Consider the following 22,695-nt stretch of genomic DNA (forward strand, 5'->3'; position numbering starts at 1 on the left):
TTCCAAGAGTAGTAGGGTGTCCCTAGCTGGCAGAATGGAACTGGTGCTCTGGTACTGGTCCAGTTTGAAAGAGGAGGATACACATAATTGAGAGCATATTTTTCATATTACTTTTTATGTGTCTCTCTCCTTTTCACAGAAAGAAGTGGAAATTAAACTTGAGAGCTACAACAATTATTTTAGAGACGTTATCCCTCTTTCCATCTACTTCTCTGTGCCTTAATGAAAACATACATACATACATACATAGCTGCTCCTTGCCCAGGCAAAATGCTCATAGACATTGCTGGGAGTTCTGCTCGAGCAAGGAGTCCAAGATTGGGCCCAATCGATACAGAGACAAATAACACAGAGACAGAAAATGAAGTGTGTGTATTTCAGAGAGGAGAGTTGTTAGGAAGTGGGCAGGCACTCTCTCCCTTGCTCAGTATATTTGTGGATTTATTTAAATATCTTTTTAACCCCCACTCACAGTTCCTTAACTGTCTCTACAATCACCCTGCTTAAGATGTTTGGTGTTTTTGCTGAGATAATATATTTTTATGGGAATAGTTTTACCATACAGAGTATTGGGTATGACAGAAGATAGAAGAATTAAGCCTGGTCTTGCTTCACTGGTTTTTCATAAAAGAAAATATTTCCTTTGTAGCTTGGAATTAAATAATAGAACGGTTGGAGTCTTTCTCCTTCCTTTGAAATCAAGAGAGAGAGATTTCTTTTTGCACAATTGCAGAACTAACCTATCGCCATTAAGGTTCTGAGAGCATGCTACTTACACTCCTTAAATGTTTTTTTTATTTTGTGGGGCAGTCTTCTCCACCTAACGAGGGACTTCATACTTTTATTATTATTTAGTGTATATACACTGCTCTAAATATGTAGGGATTTTATAAATATACAAATGACAAGGTACCTGCTTCAAGGTGTTTATAGACTAACTCCAGCATACTGCAAACACTGCAGAACATAGGGTCTGATTGGACAGGCTTTTGAGTCAATAGGAAGACCCTTGTGCCTGTTACCTTGAATAGACTCATTGACACTTATTATTGGACAAAGTGCTTGTTATTCCACAGAGAATGTATTTAGAAGATCAGGCCCTAATTCAGACAAGCAGAAAATACACAGGATAACAATTCAAACATAAGATAGCATGAGGTGACATCAATGAGGAGATCATGTTTTGAGGGATGCATGAGGCCAGTGGGCTTTAAGGAATGATGAATTTGGAAGAGGAGGAGGCAGAGGATGATTGACAGGTAGGATGTTGGAAGATGGTTTATATAGACATATATTTATTTTTAAAGTTTAGAAGTAAAGCATTTCAATATTTCATAGAAGAAGGAAGCAAATCATTCTCTCTAAACCACTCCCTGCTTTCACTGAGATTAAAGGTCTGTTTCATTCGCTGCAATGTAAATCAACAGAAACTTTTATATCACACCGAGAAAGTAACATGCTTAGGAATTATTAAGACTTCAGCACACAGGAGATGGGTCTCCCAGCTATAAGAATTGAGGAATATATAATATAGGAATTTTTGATTACACAAATATTGGTATCATTCATTTTAAGAACTGCCTCTTCTGTGTAGTAAAGTTAGGAGACTTCAAGATCATGCTCTGTGGAGCCCCATAAAGCATGTAAAGGTTCAACTGCTTTATATTGCAACAGCAGCAGTATTTTGGCTTCTTTACAGGGGTGTGTGGAAGGAAATCTTTTTTCAGTCAGCACACTACACATAAAGCTGAGTTTTGAATGAATGGAGCTCAAGTGTTGTAAAAACATAAGAAATCAGACGGGTAAATAATGAATACTGTGCAAGCACATTATTCCAACTGATTATGCTTGAGGTCGCCAGAATGCTTACATTATTCTGATCTTGCAAGGTGTTCCACACAGATCAGCCTCTGCGCAGAGCTCGGCTACTGACTATGGTGACAGGTTTCAGAGCAGCAGCCGTGTTACTCTGTATCCGCAAAAAGAAAAGGAGTACTTGTGGCACCTTAGAGACTAACACATTTATTTGAGCATAAGCTTTCGTGAGCTACAGCTCACTTCATCGGATACATTCAGTGGAAAATATAGTGGGGAGATTTATATACACAGAGAACATGAAACAATGGGTGTTACCATACACACTGTAAGGAGAGTGATCAGATAAGGTGAGCTATTACCAGCAGGAGAGCGGGGTGAAGGGGGGGAAACGTTTTGTAGTGATAATCAAGGTGGGCCATTTCCAGCAGTTGACAAGAACCTCAGAGGAACAGTGGGGGGAGGGAAATAAAAATGGGGAAATAGTTTTACTTTGTGTAATGACCCATCCACTCCCAGTCTTTATTCAAGCCTAAATTAATTGTATCCAATTTGCAAATTAATTCCAATTCAGCAGTCTCCCAACACCACATTCTACAAGCCATTACCCTCTGATCCCACTGAGAGTTACCAAAAGAAACTACACCACTTGCTCAAGAAACTCCCTGAATTAAGCACAAGAACAAATCCGCACAGACACACCCCTGGAACCCTGACCAGGGGTATTCTATTTGCTACCCAAGATCCATAAACCTGGAAATCCTGGACGTCCCATCATCTCAGGCATTGGCACCCTGACAGCAGGATTGTCTGGCTATGTAGACTCCCTCCTCAGGCCCTACACTACCAGCACTCCCAGCTATCTTCGAGACACTGCTGACTTCCTGAGGAAACTACAATCCATCGGTGATCTTCCTGAAAACACGATCCTGGCCACTATGGATGTAGAAGCCCTCTACACCAATGTTCCACACACAGATGGACTACAAGCTGCCAGGAACAGTATCCCCAATAATGTCACGGCAAACCTGGTGGCTGAACTTTGTGACTTTGTCCTCACCCATAACTATTTCACATTTGGGGACAATGTATACCTTCAAATCACATCACAAGTACCCGCATGGCCCCACAGTATGCCAACGTTTTTATGGCTGACTTAGAACAACGCTTCCTCAGCTCTCGTCCCCTAATGCCCCTGCTCTACTTGAGCTACATTGATGACATCTTCATCATCTGGACCCATAGAAAAGAAGCCCTTGAGGAATTCCACCATGATTTCAACAATTTCCATCCCACCATCAACCTCAGCCTGGACCAGTCCACACAAGAGATCCACTTCCTGGACACTATGGTGCTAATAAGCGATGGTCACATAAACACCACCCTATACCGGAAACCTACTGACTGCTATGCCTACCTACATGCCTCCAGCTTTCATCCAGACCACACCACACGATCCATTGTCTACAGCCAAGCTCTACGATACAACCGCATTTGCTCCAACCCCTCAGACAGAGACAAACACCTACAAGATCTCTATCAAGCGTTCTTACAAATACAATACCCACCTGCTGAAGTGAAGAACCAGACTGACAGAGCCAGAAGAATACCCAGAAGTTACCTACTACAGGACAGGCCCAACAAAAAAAATAACAGAACGCCACTAGCCATCACCTTCAGCCCCCAACTAAAACCTATCCAATGCATCATCAAGGATCTACAACCTATCCTGAAGGATGACTCATCACTCTCACAGATCTTGGGAGACAGGCCAGTCCTTGCTTACAGACAGTCCCCCAACCTGAAGCAAATACTCACCAGCAACCACAGACCACACAACAGAACCACTAACCCAGGAACCTATCCTTGCAACAAAACCCGTTGCCAACTCTGTCCACATATCTATTCAGGGGACACCATCATAGGACCTAATCACATCAGCCACACCATCAGAGGCTTGTTCACCTGCACATCTACCAATGTGATACATGACATCATATGCCAGCAATGCCCCTCTGCCATGTACATTGGCCAAACTGGACAGTCTCTACGTAAAAGAATAAATGGACACAAATCAGACGTCAAGAATTATGACATTCAAAAACCAGTCGGAGAACACTTCAGTCTCTTTGTTCACTTGATTACAGACCTAAAAGTGGCAATACTTCAACAAAAAAACCCTTCAAAAACAGACTCCAAGGAGAGACTGCTGAATTGGAATTAATTTGCAGATTGGATACAATTAACTTAGGCTTGAATAAAGAGTGGGAGTGGATGGGTCATTACACAAAGAAAAACTATTTCCCCATGTTTATTCTCCCCTGCCCTACTATTCCTCTGAATAGAAATGGCCCACCTTGATTATCACTACAAAAGGTTCCCCCACTCCCCAGCTCTCCTGCTGGCAATAGCTCACCTTAAGTGATCACTCTCATTACAGTGTGTATGGTAATACCCATTGTTTCATGTTCTCTATGTATATAAATCTCCCCACTGTATTTTCCACTGAATGCATCCGATGAAGTGAGCTGTAGCTCACGAAAGCTTATGCTCAAATAAATTGGTTAGTCTCTAAGGTGCCACAAGTACTCCTTTTCTTTTGACTTTAGTGAGGCTCCCTTCAAACATGGAAGTGTGCCTCTGCAAAACAACTTGCAGGATCAGGGCCTAATTTACTGAAAATCTTGAGTCAGCCAGAGATTGTTTTTATCATGCACCTGGAACATCAAGTGATACTTAATTTTCCCTTGGAGACTTTCACCCGGTAAGCAGTTTGCAGGAGGCAAAGACCACAAGACAAAGAAGATGAACCTGGTTTTTGGGATACTGAACGAATGGAGAGAAAGAGGAAGAGATGAACAAGGATTTTAGTCTGGGGAAGAATGGGGAACAGATGAAGCTGGGTTGAGTACATTGCAGACCAGGAGATACTCTGGGTTTAAGGACTTGGGAGGAGGGGCTGTAGGAAAAGCTCCAGGATTGTATAGAGATTTGAAGCATTATGCAAAGCGCATTGACACAAAGGAGAGAATTTCTATTGACTTAAAGGGCTTTGGATCCTTCCCTTGCAAGGGGCCCCAGGCCCTAGAAGCCCCAGAGGAAGGGGTGGAGGAGATGGTCTACCAGGCTATAGGACCCTGCCTGGGGCTTCAGGACATAGGCAGAGGAATTGGAAATTCTTTGTGGTGTCGACTGGCAACAGTTGCAGAGGCCAGAAAAGAGAAACAAAGCTGAAATGTGAAAGGCAGTTACAGTGTGGCCAACATCTGCCCACAACCCCAAGCAGCAGGCTCCTGGGGGGAGCTACCAGGCTTTGGAGAGGAGCGGGAGAGGAGAGGTGGATCTTGCATTAGGGCCTTGCGGAGGAAGAGAGCCTCTAGGCCAGCGGTGTCCAATATGTTCGCCACTAGCCACATGTGGCTAATAGGCTACTGAATTGTGGCTAATGCGAGTGGCTTTTTTTATCATGTGGCTTTTTTTATAATGTGGCTAATAAGAAAAATTCAAGGCCACCAGTGTGGCTAGCAGCGAATTTCTATTGGACACCGCTGCTCTAGGCTGAGGACTTTGCCGTTCAAGCCCCGGGGAGGGAGGGAGGCAGCCCGGCATAGGGCTTTAGGACCCTGAGGCACCACAGCGCCCCGCGGCGCTAGGACCTGGCGGAAGGGGCGCGGGGGCCGCTCCGAGATGCTGTGGACCACAGCACCACCTACTTACTGCAGCCTCCGGCCCCCAGCGCATCCCTCTGGCGCGCCCCGGCTGCGGAGGGCGAGGGCGAGTCTGCCCCGCCGGACAGCCCCCACGTCACAGCCGGAGCGCGGGGATAAAAGGGCCGGGAGGCGAGGCGCAGCCGGACTCGTGGGGCGGCGGCGCCCCTGGTTGCTCCCCAGCAGAGGCGGGGGGCTGGCGAGGGGCACGTTGCAAAAGCCGCCGCTTCTCCTCCCGGCCAGGCAGCCGCTCCGGCCGCCCCGCGGAGCCCCCGCGCCCCTCAGCGGAGCGGCTCCCAAACTTCGCCTGCCCACGTGTTGCTGGCGGAGTCCCGGGGAGCCGAGGGGCGCCGCTTCCTTGACCCGCGGCCGGTGCCGCTGGAGGGGCTGCTCCGCGGCTTGCTCGGCGCTGAAGGTACGGACCGTGCGCCAGAGCCTGCCCCGAGGGGCGCCGGGCTCCTGCCCCGCCAGTCTCCCGGTGGGGGGCAGACAAAAGAGCCCGGCGTTGCCTTGGCACACCGAGCCCCGGCCGAGCCTGCCTGGCGCTCCCTGAGTGCAGCCACCTGGGGCAGAGCTGGGGCTCGTGGCGGGTCGTCCCCGCGCCGCTCCGTGTTGCCATCCCCGTGGCCTCGGGGCAGGCAGGGAGGGTGGGACTAACCCCCCGTCCCCGTCCCCGTCCCCCCTCACACACACACATAACCACCCCTCTCTGCGCCTTGTCTGCAGATCAAAGGAGATGCTGGGAGCTGCTGCCAGTTCGCAGCGCCTGGCCAGGGGCGCGACAGGCGGGTGGTGACTCCGCAGCCGGAGCGGACCCTACCGCCGCTCAGCCTGGCACCGCCGCTACCCCCGGCGCCTGCCCCAGCCCCGCCAGCCGACTGATTTGCCCCCTCTGAGAGAAGCTGCCCACCCTCGCCGCCCAGGATGCGGTTTCGCCTCTTCTCCTTTGCCTTGCTCGTCCTGAACTGCATGGATTACAGCCACGGCCAAGCCAGCCGCTGGAGACGCAGCAAAAGAGGTCAGTAGCGTGGCACCCACCGCTGCCCCGGGGCTGCGCGGCCGGCCGGCGGCTGCCGCCCCCCTGCCTAGCTGGCTCCGGGTCCGTGCACTGGGGGGGGGGGGGGGGGGAGCGCCTGTCCAGCACGCGCGGCCGGGGACCGGCCAGCCCCCGGGGAGGCGGGAGTGTGCGCTGGCGGCGCTGCGCAGCCTTAGCCTAAAAGTGACTTATTGGGGAGCAACAAGTGCCTCCTGCCCGCTCCCCGAGCTGGCCCAGGAGGTGCAGTGGCTCTCGCCCTCCCCACTGAGCTCGCCCTCCCGGCTGCCAGGCAGGTGGATTAAAACCCCATCGACAGAAGGCACCGCCTCAGCTGCCCTGCCTTGAGTCCCCCGCCCCCCAGTGCCCTCGGAGCTGCGCTAACTCGCAGAGAAACCCCGTGGGCTGGTCGGTCCCAAACGGAGGAAATCCCCGTTTGCACGTGGGGAGTTGAAAATCCCAGCCGACCTGCGTTGGTCAGCGAGAGCTGTGGGACCGGGCGCTGAACGTGGCTCTCTGCTGGGGGGGGACGGGACACATCGTGCTGAAACTGGGGATCGGCGCTGTAAGCTGCGACGCCCGGTTTGCCGGGGGGGGGGGTTCTATTTAGAATAGGGTGGATTGGGTACCGGGAGCCCGTCAGTGAAAGGGGCGCGTTGTGTGTGTGATGCGACTGCCCATCCCAGCACCAACGGGACTGGATCCAGGGACAGGACATTAGATGGTCTGGTGAACAGAGCAGCAGTGAATCTAGAAGCCGCAGGTCCATTGATGGCCATGTGATCTAGATTCACCTGCACAGTCCTATTCCAGTGCTCACTCCCCGCTGCTGAATGACCCAGCGATAGCCAGTGGGTAACCGCCTGTGTGCGAGCGAGCGAGCCCTCTCCCCTTGGGACCTGAAAGAACCAGGTTATTGATTGTCCGCGTCCTAATTTCATGCAACGTCTCCCGCAGCCCCAGAGACTCCCCTTTGTCCTAGGAGATAGTCTTGATAGCGCTTCTGATTCTAGATCAATAGGTCCCGACTCTTCCCCTGCCCAGCCTGGGAGGTGATCTGTTTATAACGGGCTTTATGGAGAAATATTCCTGCCTCTGGCTCTCCTGGGGGCAGCGCTTCTGCCCGCCTCTCACTGCTCTGTTAAACTGTTCTCACTTCAGCCCTTTGCCAAGCGGATGCAGCACTTCTCAGTCCCGAGTACGCCTGAGCTCCTTTTACAGAGGGGATCTGGTCTTATGCCTATGGTGATTAGTTGCACATGGTAAATTATTCTACCCTTAAGAAGTTATTACCTTGCATATATCTACAACTACTAATGAGCTTGTATTTACCACTGGAAGTAAACTACTTTGTCATTTACCCTGTAAATTGGTTTTAAACCAGTCAAAGTTTTTTACACTATACTGTTACGGATGACTGGTTTATAAATAGGAAAGGGATTTTTTTAGCTGAAAAAAAAAAGATCTAAATATATTTCAGGGATTAAAATAGGATTTTGTTAAGTACATATTTGTTTAGGTTGGGAGTCATTAAATCCAGTTTAGAGTCTTGTTTCCTCATTATATTGTCCCAAGGAATGTTTTGGGCACTTTATAATGTAAGGTTTCAGAGTAGCAGCCTGTTAGTCTGTATCCGCAAAAAGAAAAGGAGGACTTGTGGCACCTTAGAGACTAACAAATTTATTTGAGCATAAGCTTTCATTTCAGATGCATCCAATGAAGTGAGCTGTAGCTCATGAAAGCTTATGAAAGCTCATGAAAGCTTACGCTCAAATAAATTTGTTAGTACTCCTTTTCTTTTTTTATATGTAAGGAGATTGATAACTGATTTTGGCACACATTTGTTTTTATAAATCAATTTAAGGAGTTTTAAGTGGGACCCTGGCTTTTTAAATAGTGAGTTTCTTGAAGTACACATTACGGACACACAGAGAGATGATTTTGTATGAGAAATGCATTTTAGAGAATTATCACAAAGTCCTAATTTGTTTTGCTTCCAAATATTGGAGGTTTTCAAAAATTGGAATTGCTGGAGATTAGTTATTGGTGTTGTGGAATATGTCATTACAGCACCCATGTGGACAAAAGTGTTACTGCATCTTCGCTCCAAATTCAGTTGTTTGTTCTGAGTCTTGCCCTCATCTAGAACTATAGGTATCTAAATTTAAGTAGTTATATTGGTTTTCCCTTTCCCCACTCTTCACCCCCACCCATAGTTAAGAACAACAGAAAATCTGGTAATTCAGCTACTACTCACATTTCATAAGACATTGTAATCAAAAGGTTATTGGTAAACCTGTTAACATCTCCAGTACTTAGCAAATATAAGCCCTAATGAAACTGCAAAGCAGAAGAGGCTTATACTTTCAGGCACACGTAGACTTCTGAGTGGGTCAAAATTACATAGTAAAATGATTTAGTTCTAATGTTTTCCCAACAGATGGTTTGCAGAATTAAATTTTTGTATGCGTGGCTAAAACTGCAGCAGTCCTTTAAAGTGACCAGACTGACTATCTGTGCTAACAAAGGATATACTGTGTCTTTAATTAAATGTGGAACTACTTAGAGTGCTGGCTAGACAGTGGAGAGTGATAGCAGTATTTCTGCTTTACAGCTCAGCTTAAGGATTGCATTGTGGGAGTATAGAAATGAATAGAGATCTAACTTGAGTTGCATGAATTGTCCCCCTACAAAAACTTAAGCTGGTTTTAATTGATCTCATGTTCACTGATTGATCTTAGACCAATTGTTGTACTTGCTGGATAACTGGCTTTCACAAAGGAGATTGATTTAAATTAGTTTCTTGATGGACATTTGATTACTCGCAAAATAACATTGGTATTGACAGTTGACTTACTGGATCCGTTTTGTGCTATCACCTAAGGCTTTCATTTTTGACCGAAGAGAATGCAATATAGTTTCAGTTGATAAACTTTAAAGAAATAAAAGTGGCTGATAAGAGCTGAAGGCAAGATCTGTGAATATATTTGAAATTATAATTGACATTTACCATGCAACATACAGACTGAAGTAATGTCTGAGTTCAGGATTCAAAATTCCTGTAATTTCACAATTTTTCCATTTCTCATCTGTAAATAATCAGGCATTCACTGTGGGGTACTGGCAGTTAGAACTTTTCTGGCATTCTATTATGTATATTATGTGATCTCAGATGCTCCATAATATAGTTTTCCTAATGAAATAAAATTCTTGGCATAGATCATTTCTCCTATGCAGTAGGAATCAATTGCATCCAGTTTGGAATGTCAAGCAAATCTACCATATTAACTGATTTTTAAAAAAAGCATTTTAAAAATCTGGACAATGACCTGTGGTTCTGCATTTCTGTGCATAGGAAATGGGATTTATAGCTAGCATATTCCAGGAGAGAATAGTAAATCCTGGAGAAGGCTGATCATATGTTTTCCTTCCTCCTTCTCCCCGTTTCCCATCCCAGAACAAATTATGTAACATAATACAATAAAAGTGGATGAAAAATTTGAGGTTTACATTTTGATTCCTAACAGGCATTGATTTCATGTTGTTAGTCAATTAAACAATATAAAATAAACAGGTCACATCAGAAATGTATTCTTTAAATTCCTCAAAATCAAGAGATTTCTATTAGTGCAACAGGAAAAAAAAAGTTATAAATAAACATACATAACTTACACTGTCATTACTCTACACTTAATAGTTTTCTGCTGTGGCACTAAAATATTATTTGCTACAGTTAATTCATATCAATACTCTTATTTTCAGAGTGGGAAGTCTTTGTCCAAGGGTGTCTCAAAGCTAGGATTTACTAGGAAGATTGTTTACTCTTCCTGCAGAAACTGTTTTAAAACCTATTTTAAAGTAATATAGGTGGAACACCAGTAGACTAATCTTGTATACCAAAGTATCTTCTTTCCTTTTCTTGATCTGGAAGGCATAATTGAATTTTGCAATTCTCTTGGATACTTAATTACCTAAGTGCTTGCTTTTACACTGGTCTTATAATGCCTTGGCTTGTTTTCAGGTCCCTATTCCTAGCTCCCTTAGTGGTCACCAAGCTTGCCTTGTGCACCTTACCAATTGCAGCCAGTGTCTTGGTAATACCTCTTTGGGTCGAGCAGTTTGTTGCATTATGCATTTGAGTGAATATCCAGCATCAGGGACATGTGAGAGATCAAAAACTTCAAACCAAAATTATCTTAAAACATCTAGGAACAGTATCCTTACTTACAGGATGAGGGATTGGGTTCTGGAAAGCAGTGACTCTGAAAAGGACTTAGTGGTCATTATAGATAACCAAGCTATAATGTGATGCTGTGACAAAAAGTCTAATATGGTACTTGGATGTATTAATAGGCAAATACTGAACAGTAATAGGGAGCTGATGCTACCTATAACAGCCAAGAGCGCAGTGGCTATGGCACTCAATTAGGATGTGGGAGACTGAGGTTCAAGTCCCTCCTCTGAATCATGAAAAACCTGGAAAGATCATGGTTTCATCCTGATGCAAAATGGGAAAAATTCTGTACTTGAACTTTTTTCTTTAAATGGCAGCAAGAGACGTTTAAGTTGGACATTAGTAAAAACTTCCTAACTGGATATTTTTAAGAGCAGGTTAGACAAAACACCTGTCATGGGTGGCCTAGATAATACATAGCCCTGCCATGAGTGCAGGAGACTGGACTAGAAGACCTCTCAAGGTCCCTTCCAGTACTATGATTCTATGACTATCCTTACAGAATTGGTGAGACCACTACTGGAATGTTGCATACAGTTCTCATGTCTATACTCTAAAAAGAGTTATGGAAAAATTAGAGAGGGCTAAAATAAAAGCTACAAGAATAAGTTGTTGTCTGGAAAATATACGTTGAGAAGAAGCTCAATATATTTAGCTTATCAAAGAGAAGGTTGAGGCAATGTGGCTATAATCACCAATATAAGGAGAAGATATCTGATTCTAGAGGGCTCTTTAATCTAGCAAGCAAAAGCATAACAAAACTAGAAAACAGTGGCTAGAAATTAAAGTCAACAAAGTTCAAATTGAAAACAAGGTTAACATTTTAACAGTGAAGGTAACCACTGGGATGTGGAAGATTCTTCCTCACTTTGAGTCTTTAAACCAACATTGGATGTCTTTCTAAAAGAGATGCTTTTGTTCAGCTACAAATTGTTGAGCTGGGTGAAATCTATGTGCTGTGTTATGCAGGATGTCTGGTTAGATGATCATAGTGACCCTTCTGGCCTTAAAATTATGAAAAACAAGTCACCTTCTATCTTTGACTTCTGAGTACAAAACATACCTAGGTCTGAGGCTACATCCAGACTGGCTGGGTAAGTCAGATTCTTAGGGTAAGTTACTCAGCTGGGTAAGTCAGATTCTTAGGCCTGGTCTATACTACAAACTTAGGTCAACGTACGCCACCTTATGTTGACATAATAATGTATGCGTCTACACTACCCGGTCTCTTTCTGCTGACCTAACTTGCCTATAAAGTTGACTTAATTACTCCACCTCCACGAGAGGCGTAGTGCTTAATTCAATGTTGATGGGTCGCCAGAGAGGCATTGTAGACACAATGCTGTGTAAGTCGAGTGAATTGGCCTCTAGAAGGTATCCCACAATGCTCCACTGTGATCACTCTGGAGATTGTTTTCAACTCTGCTGCACAGCAGCCATGTACAGAGGAAACAGCCCCTCTCCTGTTAAAATCCCGGGGACTTTTGAATTCCCATTTCCTCTTTGATTAGCATGGAGAACTTGCCAACCCAGCTAATCATGGCGACTCAATGCCCGAAATGTGCTGCAGCCTGGAATACACAGGAGGTGGGATCTTATAGGTCTGTGGGGAGAAGAGTCTGTGCAGGCACAGCTCCGATCCAACTGAAGAAATGTAGACATCAACGAAAAGATTGCGCATGGGGAAGAAGGGCTACACCAGGGACACACAGCCGTGCTGCGTGAAAATCAGAGAACTCGGCAGGTGCACCAGAAGACAAGGGAGGCGAACAGTCATTCTGATTCTGCACCACAGACATGCTGCTTCTACAATGAGCTGCATGTGATTCTCGGTGGTGACCCCACCACTACCCCCAAACGCAGTGTGGATTTCTCCCAGGTGTCTGAGTTCTGGGCCACCTCAGGCAACAATGAGGAGGACGTTCTGGGTGAGGAAGAGGAGGAGGAGAAAGGGAGACAGGCAAGAAGTGGATCCATTTTCTTCCAGAGCTATTTTTAACCCTGGAGCCCAGACAGTTGCAGGAAAGCATTGTGGCTGAGCATGATGTCAAGGAAAGCACTTCTGGTGAGTATGCAATTCCAATCAAACTATAGGGTTTATATGGTCTTATATTTTATGTTTAATCTGAAGAAAAAGTGAGCTGCAGTGGGCATCTGCTTCCCAGTGGCTGCTCCAGCTAGGCAGGGGGTGCTCCCTGCATTCCCCCCCCAGGTAAAAGACCGTGCACAGGGATGGCCCGGGAATCCTCCATGGAGATCTCTAGGAAACTTTCATGGAGGTACTCTGTCATCCTTTGCAGATGGTTTCTGGGGAGGGCTGCCTTATTTCTTCCACTACAGAGGAACACTTTCCCATGCCACTCCAATATTAACTTTGCTGGCATCATTGTGGTACACAGCATAGCAGCATGAGGACCAAGTCAGTATCCAGACGCTTACAGCATCTGCTCCCTTGCCATCTCCGTTACTCTTAGAAAACTGATATCACACAGGGTCACCTAGGGGAGATGGTGGAAGTTTTCATTACAAGGGCTCGTACTGGAAACAATAGAGAATGTGATCCACCACGTATGGTGACTTCTGGGTCCCTCAGCCACACTTTCCCTAACATGCTGATGGTTTGGTTGGCAGGGGTCTGCCAGATTCTGCAAGTCCAGGGCGACTATTACCATCAACGTTAAGGGAAGGGGGGTGGGATTCCTGTGTTCTCTCATGGCTGCAAACCATCCCTCCCCTGGAGCCACCTCAGACGAAGACCACAATTTGGAAGGCTTAATGCTGGTCCCAGGTCTCAGAGCAACATCCATGCCAGGGGTTATTGTCCATCTGCTCACCTGTTCTCCCGACATGGGTTTTCCACAAGTTGCAGCCCAAGCTTCTGAGCCATGCTCACCATGACTGGAACAGCAAACCAGTTTGTTGAATAGCTAGGGATTCTGATTATGTTCTGGTTTGCACTTGAGTGTAGTAAGGGGAGTGTTTTTTAAGTAGCAACGTTGTACAGCGAGTTGTCTGTAATGCTCACAACAAGAGTGCACAGCTGAGCAGGTCCATGCTTCTCAGGCTATGTTGTATGCATAGTTAAGCCGGGCTTTCGAAAAAAGGCATGAGAAAAGTATGGGTTGTTTGCCATTGATATCAGGGTAGGTAGGGAGGGAGAAAACTGCATCTTGGGAGGCCAAAGCCATGTTCCTATTCCCCCCTGTGACAATGTTTTGGTCCCATGTGGCATTGCAAGCCTTCCCAAAACCCCCCTGTTCCTGCGGCTAGTTGCACTGTGGGATAGCTACCCATGGTGCAGTGCTCTATGCATCAATGCAAGTGCTGCTAGTGAGGATACACTCCACTGACACAATGAGTGTGGTGTGGACATGCACCACCGACTTCATTACTGTGGGGCAGGATGTCGACTTACATTAAGTCGATTTAACTTTGTAGTGTAGACATGCCCTTAGTTGCAGTAGAGAAAAATCAGAAGATCAGGGATCTGGTTTTTTATAACATTGATTACAAGAGAACTCTAGCTACGTTTTCTGGAATTGAGGTGTTTCCTTGAAAAAAGCAGGCATAGTAGTTTTTCTTAATCAAGCAGCACAGGTTGCTTTTGCACAGATCTAGTGAAGTGGTTCTCAAATTTTTCCATACTGTGACCCTATGTTATAGCAGGAAAAAAGTTTTAGGACATTGTGCCCCTCAACTTCCATATAGCTATTAAATAGGGAGGCTGGTCACAACCCCCTGAAACTTGGTTGTGATTCTCCCTGATTGAGAACCCATAAGAACACAAGCACATAAGAATGGCCATACTGGGTGAGACCAAAGGTCCATCTATCCCAGTATCCTCGCTTCCGACAGTGGCCAATGCCAGGTGCCCCAGAGGGAATGAACAGAAAAGGTAATCATCAAGTGATCCATCCCGTCACCCATTCCCTCTTGGACCAGATCCTGTGCTCAGCTTAGGACTAAATCAAGAATTGCCTCTCCTTTTGTGGGTTTCAGAACTAGCTGCTCCAAGAAGCAGTCATTTAACCCATGATCAACCCATGATCTAGTGTGTAGTAACTGATTAGCTAATTGGGATTACGAGTCTGCATCAGCTTTAACTTTGTGTCTTTATAAAACTTGAGTCACAGAATTTATATATGAGTCATATATACATGAAAGAATAGAGTAAGGTGAAATCAAAATTCTGTGGCTCAAGTTATATAAACTTAAAGCCTAAATCATCTTCACAAATTGGTGTAGAGGGTGGGAAGGTTGGTGACATAGGAGAAGGCTATGCTTGGAGCTTGACCAATCCATTTTAGGGAGTGAGTGTGAAGCTTTAATGGCAATTTTGTCAGAATCTGCTTTCATATCTATTAAGCTTTCAGTCCTGGAGGTTGCAAAGAAAACATTGCAAACACGAATCAAGGATGAACTGATGAAGTGCTCGGTTTCAGAGTAACAGCCGTGTTAGTCTGTATTCGCAAAAAGAAAAGGAGTACTTGTGGCACCTTAGAGACTAACCAATTTATTTGAGCATGAGCTTTCGGAAGTGCTGTTTCTCTAACTGTGCAGACTTGACTGTTTCAGCTCACCCTGATGCTTCGAGACTTGCCAACCTACCCCAGAATGAGATGTGACCAGTCTCATCAGTTTTCAATACTGATATTCAGAATCTGAGGAGCTGTGAAACTGAGATGAATCAGGCTGGTTTCTCACTGCTGCTGCTTGGAAAAGCTGACAGCAACAGTGTCAGGCTCTGGAGATATGTATTAGGATGAAAAATAAGGTTGGTTGAAGTGTAAAGTAGTGCCAGCCCTCCTCTGCATCTTTGTAGCAGCCAGGAGGCTCTGTGATGAGTGGGTGGGTGGGTTCTTTTGACAGACTGAAGCTTCAGATTTCAACACACCTACTATTTGGAGGCTGGCATGAAAGCTAAGCCCTAAGTATGGAAGGGAGACAACCCCTCTAACTGCCTTAGGACCCTTGGGATTTCACAAGAATCTGACTTAGCTTCAGGTACATATCAGATTTTTTTTCTCCAGAGATTAAGGGGATTTCTGAGAGCCTCCAAGGCCATCACCAGGGTGTGAGAAGCTAATCCCACCCCCTGACCTTGGATAGTTCTGTCTCGGACATCTCAAATTCTAAGATGCACGTGTGACTCTGATCTCCAATTACCAAACTGTGGTCAATGGAGCACTTGCTGGTCACACAGTGCTGGCTTCTCTTTGTGATGATGCTCAGATACTACAGTGATAAAAATAAATTGATTCATGTAACTTTGCTTTAATCTTATCTAGTCTTAAATACGCTTTTGTTAAAAGTCTAAATAATTGTCCCAAATTTTGTTTAGTGTGTATGGAATGGGAAAGGTTGGTGATTGCCTTTCCCAGATTTTCCTCTTTATATCAAGAGTTGTTCCACTTAAAGGACATAAATAAAAAAGATAAAATGGGTGGCATGGAGAGGGAAGAGAAGGCTACCTAAAAGAAAGCAGAAGGAAACAATTAATATCCTAAATACCTAGATCATATGATGGCAAAGGGAGGAGAGATGCCCATCAAACAATCCTCTATTAAGTTGTGGCCCACAATATAGAAGAAGTTTGAGGTCCCCTGATCCAGTATAATAACATAGGTTCCTGGAACAACATTTTGGTGCCTTCATAGTTTGCAGACTCTGGAAATCAATACCTAAATCAATTAAATATCCCCTTTCTCAAAATATTTAATCAATTACAGCCAAATACTCAGTGCAGCTATAAGCTTTTGCCCTTTAACTTCTGATTTTTTTTTAAAAAAAGCTTATGCTGTACTCTTACTCTCTTCCCTTTCTATCAGATAAACTGATTGTGTGATTGAATGACTTCAACAAATTATACCTAGTGTTTACAACAATCTTATACAGTTTCATAATTATGTTTCAGAGTAAATGAAAACATTCTTTTGACTGAGTTATGAACACTTATGGATGAAGATAACAGAAAACTTCATATATAGTTGCTATAGGATTAAAGGTGTCTTTAATTCTATTTAAGAAATTCAAACCCCTATAAACAGGAAATTAATATTTGTCTACAAATAAGCCAGAGTGGATGGATTAGAGAGTGGTCAGTACCGGACTCTGGTCCACTGGATTCTGTCCCTTTTTAGCTAAATTTCCAGATTTTTCTTCTTTATTATCTGAAGAATTTTTCTACTTACAAATGTAAACACACTGCACAAGTTATGTGTGAAGAGAAGGGAGTATTGTAGGAAAAGTGTTGCTAAAGAAGTATAGAAAGAAACAGTATAGCAATTTCAACTTTTAGACCCTATGTATACTAGGTGTCTTTTGTACCAGTGCAGCTCCTTTGGTGTAAACCCCTCAATGTAGACAATCTACAGCAGTTAAAACAAGATCTGTACTGGGAAATGTACCCTGGTAACATACTCGGATTAGCTACACCAGTGCAACCCCATGTTGCTCTAGTCCATGGTGTCTACAATAAGAATTTGTGGTGTTATAGCTACACTGGCACAAACTTACCAAGCCCTTAGCATTGCTCCAAGTGGATGTGCTGGATGGAGTATGTCATCACAACTATAGCTCTGATCCATTTCAGTCTAGGCTTGTATAATGACGACTTCTAGTTTCTGCCATGTATTACCACAAGATCTGTAATGGCTATTATACACTTTCATACAAATCCACTGACATATTTACCTAAAGAATCTACTAGCGAGTCTGCAGAAAAACTTCTGCCTATTTATTCTTTCTCTTCGGATGTTATGTTCTGAAGCCCTTGTACTTTTTTTAAGGTACATCTTAAAATTGCTGCCCTTTTCCCCAAACCCACCCCCTCCCATGATGATCTAGCTACTCTCCCCTATGTTTCACTCCTGTGGATGGTCATCTTTAGATAGGAGCGCAGAAGTCATGCAGCTAACTTCTTTCTTCCATTCAGCAAAGCCCCTTTTGGGACAACTTGGCAGCCTAGTCTTTCTCTCATGAACTTATTGCTATGGCAGCAGCTGAATGATAGGAAAGACCTTCAGACCAGATATGGGCCCTGAACTTTCATAAAGTTTGGATCTGAACATTGTGGCTTGGACCCTGCTTTCTCATAGTTAATGGGGAGAATTCAGGAAATCACAAGGGGGTGTTCTTATCACCTTGCCACCTATAAAGGTTGTTGCTCATCAAGGTCCATGTTAATATAAACCTTAACATTCTGCTTTATCCATATGCTGAGGTGCTGCCATAGGCTGAAGTAGTTAATGCCTGTCTTTGTCATGGCAATTGATCAGCTACTGCATCTTGAGGAGATCTCAGTTCTGCATATGTGTTGTGAGCTCAAGATATTTTTCTCAATGCAACATTGCTAGCTAGTGAACAGCAGTGATTCCAAGGATGCTGTGATGACAGTGGGTTGTAGTTTCTTTGTTGTGATGATGAAATGCTACAGAATTACGAGAGGTCACCTCCATTTTTTTTCATTCAATACACTCTTTATTGAACTCTCCCCATGATGCACCTGATTTCAAAGACTTCTTCAGAACTGAGGCTCAGTAAAAAGGAAAATCTGTGACTAAAATTTTTAAGAAACCGATTGGGGTTTTTTTGTATTAAAGTTATTACAGTAACTTTTGGTTCTTCTAGAATATGTTTAGAGAAAATGTTTAAATTGATGCAAGTTTATTTTTTTCACTCAAATATTACAGCAGCAAAAACCTCATTGTAATCTGAGTGGGACTTGTGTGTTATGAGACTCTGTATAGAATATATTCCAAATGTTAGTTAAGAATATTATAATTTTCTGTATTACTGTAATGCCTATGAGGCCCATTGCGCTAGGCACTGTGCAGACACATAGTGAAAGATAGCTCTGCCCTGAAGAGTAAATAGACAAGACAGCCATAGTGTGGGAGGGGAAACAGAGGCACAAAGAGATGTTGTGACTTGGCCATCATCATGCAGTAGATCAGTGGCAGAGCCAGGGAATAGAACGCAGGTCTCCTGACTCCCAGTTCATAGCCATATCCATTGAATCACACTGCCTTCCTGCTTTAAAATGTCATTATAGTGCAAGCCTCAATTTGAAACTGCAGAATTCTGGTGTGACTATATTTCTGTCAGCGGACGTGGAAAAGGGGGAGTGATTGTTGTGTCCGCTGTATAATTTCCACCCTGCTCTCCCATGTGCGCACACACTCTTCTTTTAACCCTGCAGAGGCTTTCTAGTGGTTACTCCAGAGAAATCTGGCTCAGCTTGTTTTTGGGGAGGCAGGAAGGAGAGGAGCTATATTTCTCCTCTCCTCAGGTATGGATATCATCTGTGCTTCATTAACCATAGGTCTTGTCTGCAGTGCTCTCAGACAGTGGTTTTGTTCTTGGTGATTGCTAACTTGGGTCTTCTTAGACCCACTCACCCTTGGGGAATATGAGAGAGGCAGAGGGGCATCCTGGAGAGCCTCTGGGGTTTCTTACTCTGGGGAATCCCCAGGGTACAAAGGTTTGGGAAGCTGAACTCTCTGCAGCTTCATAATTCTCCTAGCTCCTTTGTAGGAAACACTGACAACCTCATGTTTCCTGGTCTCTGGGAGGAGGGAGGGAGGGAACAGGAACTCCCAATTCTGTCACTTCCCCTCAGCAAGAATTTAGGTCCAACACAGTTCCCGGAATATGCCCCTCCTTTTTTCATACATGAACCAAAAAGGCAAAGTTTGGAAAAAACAGAAGTAGAAACTTAAGGGAAATTAAAAAACAAAATGAAAAGAAAGTGAAGGTGGAAAGAGGAGTTGATCTGAGTGACCTGGGCTGTTGAGCTTATCCCTGATTTTCCACATGTCCCAGGAGCTCTGCTTCCCACCTTACAACCTAGCTTTTACATAAGCTTTTCCGTCCTCTGTTTCTTCTTTCCCCATTGAACACTTCATAATACACTCAGTGACACACTGTGAGTGAAATGGCCAAGGTGTTGGGCCCGATTCTGAGCTTCCTCCCTCTGGGGTAAATCCGGAGTGATTTTAGGGGAATTACACTAGCAGTAATACCAGCGTTAGTTAGATCAGAATGAGGCATGCTGTGTTCCTTGTAACTTTTAAATGGTGCTTCTGTGCATTGTGTATTGCAGTGCTCTTGTAGTATCAGACATGCTGAGATCCAACCAAAAAGGCTGAAAGCTGGGCAATGCTCTTAAATAAGAGTTGGAGTTCACTTGAGAACCCAAATTCTCATTTTCATTCTTTCCAGTTCTATTTCCATCAGACTCCTGGAAAAAAATCTAGCAGCCTCCAACTTCTATTTTACTTATGGTAACGTTAGCAGCAGCATAAATACATGTAGGTCCCCCCCCCCCAACTTTTGGAGAAGGATTGTAATGTGACCCTTCTAAACCTGAATCCTAAAACAGACTTGGTCTCACATTGTTTTCTCTTAATAGCTTTCCAAGCAGCTACTAAGTGAAACTACTGCATGTTCGTCCTGGTGTAATCTGAGGCTCACTGGGTAAAATAACAGTCTGTGCTACTTAAACACACTCTGGAAGGCTTAAGGAGGAGAGGAAAGAAAATATTTGAGGAGATCAACTGGATGTGGTCGAATACAAGTAACGTCACCTGAGAAGGATTAGAGCTTGCCAAAGCTTGACCTGAATGAGAGACCTCCATTTAGGTCTTGTGTTCCTACCAGATCAGCTGCTGGTAGTCTTTCCATGGGCAGTTTTCTACCAGCAATCAAACAATGAAAGGGTCCAGTGATTTGCTTGGCTGCAATGTCTCAGCTGCAGTAAAGTTAAAAAAAAAATCAAAAAAAAAATCCCAGTTTAACATTCTTCCTCCTTATTAGCTGCAGCTGGCTCTTTCTAATTAGAAAAGTCTTAACATTTTTTCATTTACACTCTGTGGCTTTTATCCTCACTTAGAGCTCAGTGTGTGCTCTCTAACTGATCAAGCATTGCATGTGTAGTTCATATGTTTAGCTTTGAGTTGCCTCAGAATATGCTTGTATTGGCACTTTACACTTTAAAACTCCACTTTAGAGTCCAACTGAAAATGTAGAGTACAGTGGCTATTCAGAACGGTGCAATATCAATGGTTGTCTTCCCCCTCACCCCCTGTAATCTACCTGTAAGTGCTTCAAGCCCATGTGTTTAATGTGTAGTCCCTATAAAGATGCCAACTCCTTAGTATAGACCTTGCACTTCTAGAGTGCCTTCTACTGGAGGATCTCAAAGTCTTTTTCCAGCACCTCTGTGATGGAGGGGGAGGATCAGTTACAAAGGTGGAAGCTGAGGCTCAGGAAGCAGGGCCGGCTCCAGGCACCAGCTTTCCAAGCAGGTGCTTAGGGCGGCATTCAGAATGGGGTGGCAGTCCGTGTCCCATGGCGGCAATTAGGTGGCAGCTCTGCCACTCTGCCCACTGCGGAGGCTTTTGGGCGGCAGCTCCGCCACTCTTCCAGGCACGGCGGCAATTCGGCAGCAGCTCCACCGCTGTTGTGGAGGCGGCAATTTGGCGGCGACTGCTTTGGGCAGCAAAATTGGTAGAGCCTCCCCTGTGAGGAAGGTAAAGGCCTGATTATTTTTTTCCCCATAGGTGCTGAGGAATGGGAACTGCAGATGCTCAGTCCCTCTGAAAAATCAAGTTGCAAGTGTCACTTACCTAGAGCAGGTCAAAAAACGGGAAATATTTGTATATAGCTATCAAGAAAATCTAGAGTTTTCATAATTAACTATGGCAGAACAGGAACAGCATACTACGGCCATTGGGAGCTGTGAGTGGCTGTACCTGTGGACGCTCAGGTAAACAAAGTGTCTCACGGCCTGACAGGAGCTTACCCTGAATAAGCCGCGAACTAAGTTTGGGAACCCCTGGACTAGGTGGACTATGGGTCTGGTCCATTATGGCAATTCCTGTGTAATTGTTTTGTGAAAAAAGATCGAAATTAAGGAAACTTTAACCAACTCTAGATTTTGCCAATTTCAGCACATAATTACTTGCCACTTTAGAATGTGCTTGCAATCAGTGGCCAAACCTGAGAGAAATGACCCACGCTGTAGGAGGAAAGGACACACCATTTCAAATTTTAAAATGCTGTGGAGGAATCATTTATTTCTCCTAAAGGTTTATATTGAAACAATTTATTGTTGGAGCCATTTATTTGGTGATATCCTTCTTTCCTATTTATATCTCATTTCTAGCCAAATTTCCTGGCTTTTAGATTCTGGTAAACCATTTAGCTGCTTCATTTAACCATTCAGGGTCTGTCTACACTTGGAGCTGGGGGTGTGATTCTCCGCTGCAGGAGTCATACTTGTGCTAGATCTTGTTGAGCTAGCGCACTAAAAACAGAGTGTAGCTATGGCCATGCAAGCTGCAGGATGGGCTAGCTGCCCTGAGCATGAGCCTGTCAGACGGTAGGCACAGATCTGGGGCAGCTAGCACATTTTATCACACACTCTGCTGCAGCTACACTTGATTTTTAGTGCCTTGGCTTGACAAGAGTTAGCACGAGTATGTCTCCTACAGCTGGGAATCAAACCCCACAACTCCAAGTGTAGATGTACCCACAGTACGATGAAGGTTATTTTTTCTTTGCAAACTAAATATTAATTACAGTATTTAAAAACTACACTCCATCCCTCGCTACCCTCAGCAGTAACAATGTAATAATCCTTTAGATGTTCCATTGTATGGGATAACTTCTGATTGGTTTAGATACTAGTGTTTAACTAAAGGAGAAATTTAATTACCTGAACAGTCTTGTTTATGTTCAAATATATCCTAGAGTGATTACTACATTTGTAATTTGATACTACAGTTTACAGCTTTACTTAAATATCTTGAGTGGTTTAGTGGTAACAATAAGACATTTGGAGACAAGATGGAAAAAGCCAAAATTACCAGAAGAGTTGGTCATTAAATTCAGAATTTAAAAAT

At 44.3% G+C, this 22,695-nt stretch overlaps 1 protein-coding gene across 2 annotated transcripts in view; it reads left to right on the forward strand.

The window, feature by feature from the left end:
• Positions 1–5,527: 5,527 nt before the first annotated feature.
• The window catches only part of RSPO2 (R-spondin 2), a 170,923-nt gene continuing 153,755 nt past the window's right edge, over positions 5,528–22,695 (forward strand). Inside the window, exons 1-2 of one of the 2 annotated variants that reach the window (XM_048841487.2) lie at positions 5,528–5,937; positions 6,249–6,540. In XM_048841487.2, coding sequence (XP_048697444.1) covers positions 6,447–6,540 — 94 coding nt within the window. In that variant the 5' untranslated portion in view covers positions 5,528–5,937; positions 6,249–6,446. The remainder of the gene's footprint in view (positions 5,938–6,248; positions 6,541–22,695) is intronic. The other variant, XM_048841486.2, reaches the window with a different exon arrangement.

Source organism: Caretta caretta, chromosome 2 (genome assembly GCF_965140235.1).
Source record: "Caretta caretta isolate rCarCar2 chromosome 2, rCarCar1.hap1, whole genome shotgun sequence".
Taxonomy (NCBI): Eukaryota; Metazoa; Chordata; order Testudines; family Cheloniidae; genus Caretta; species Caretta caretta.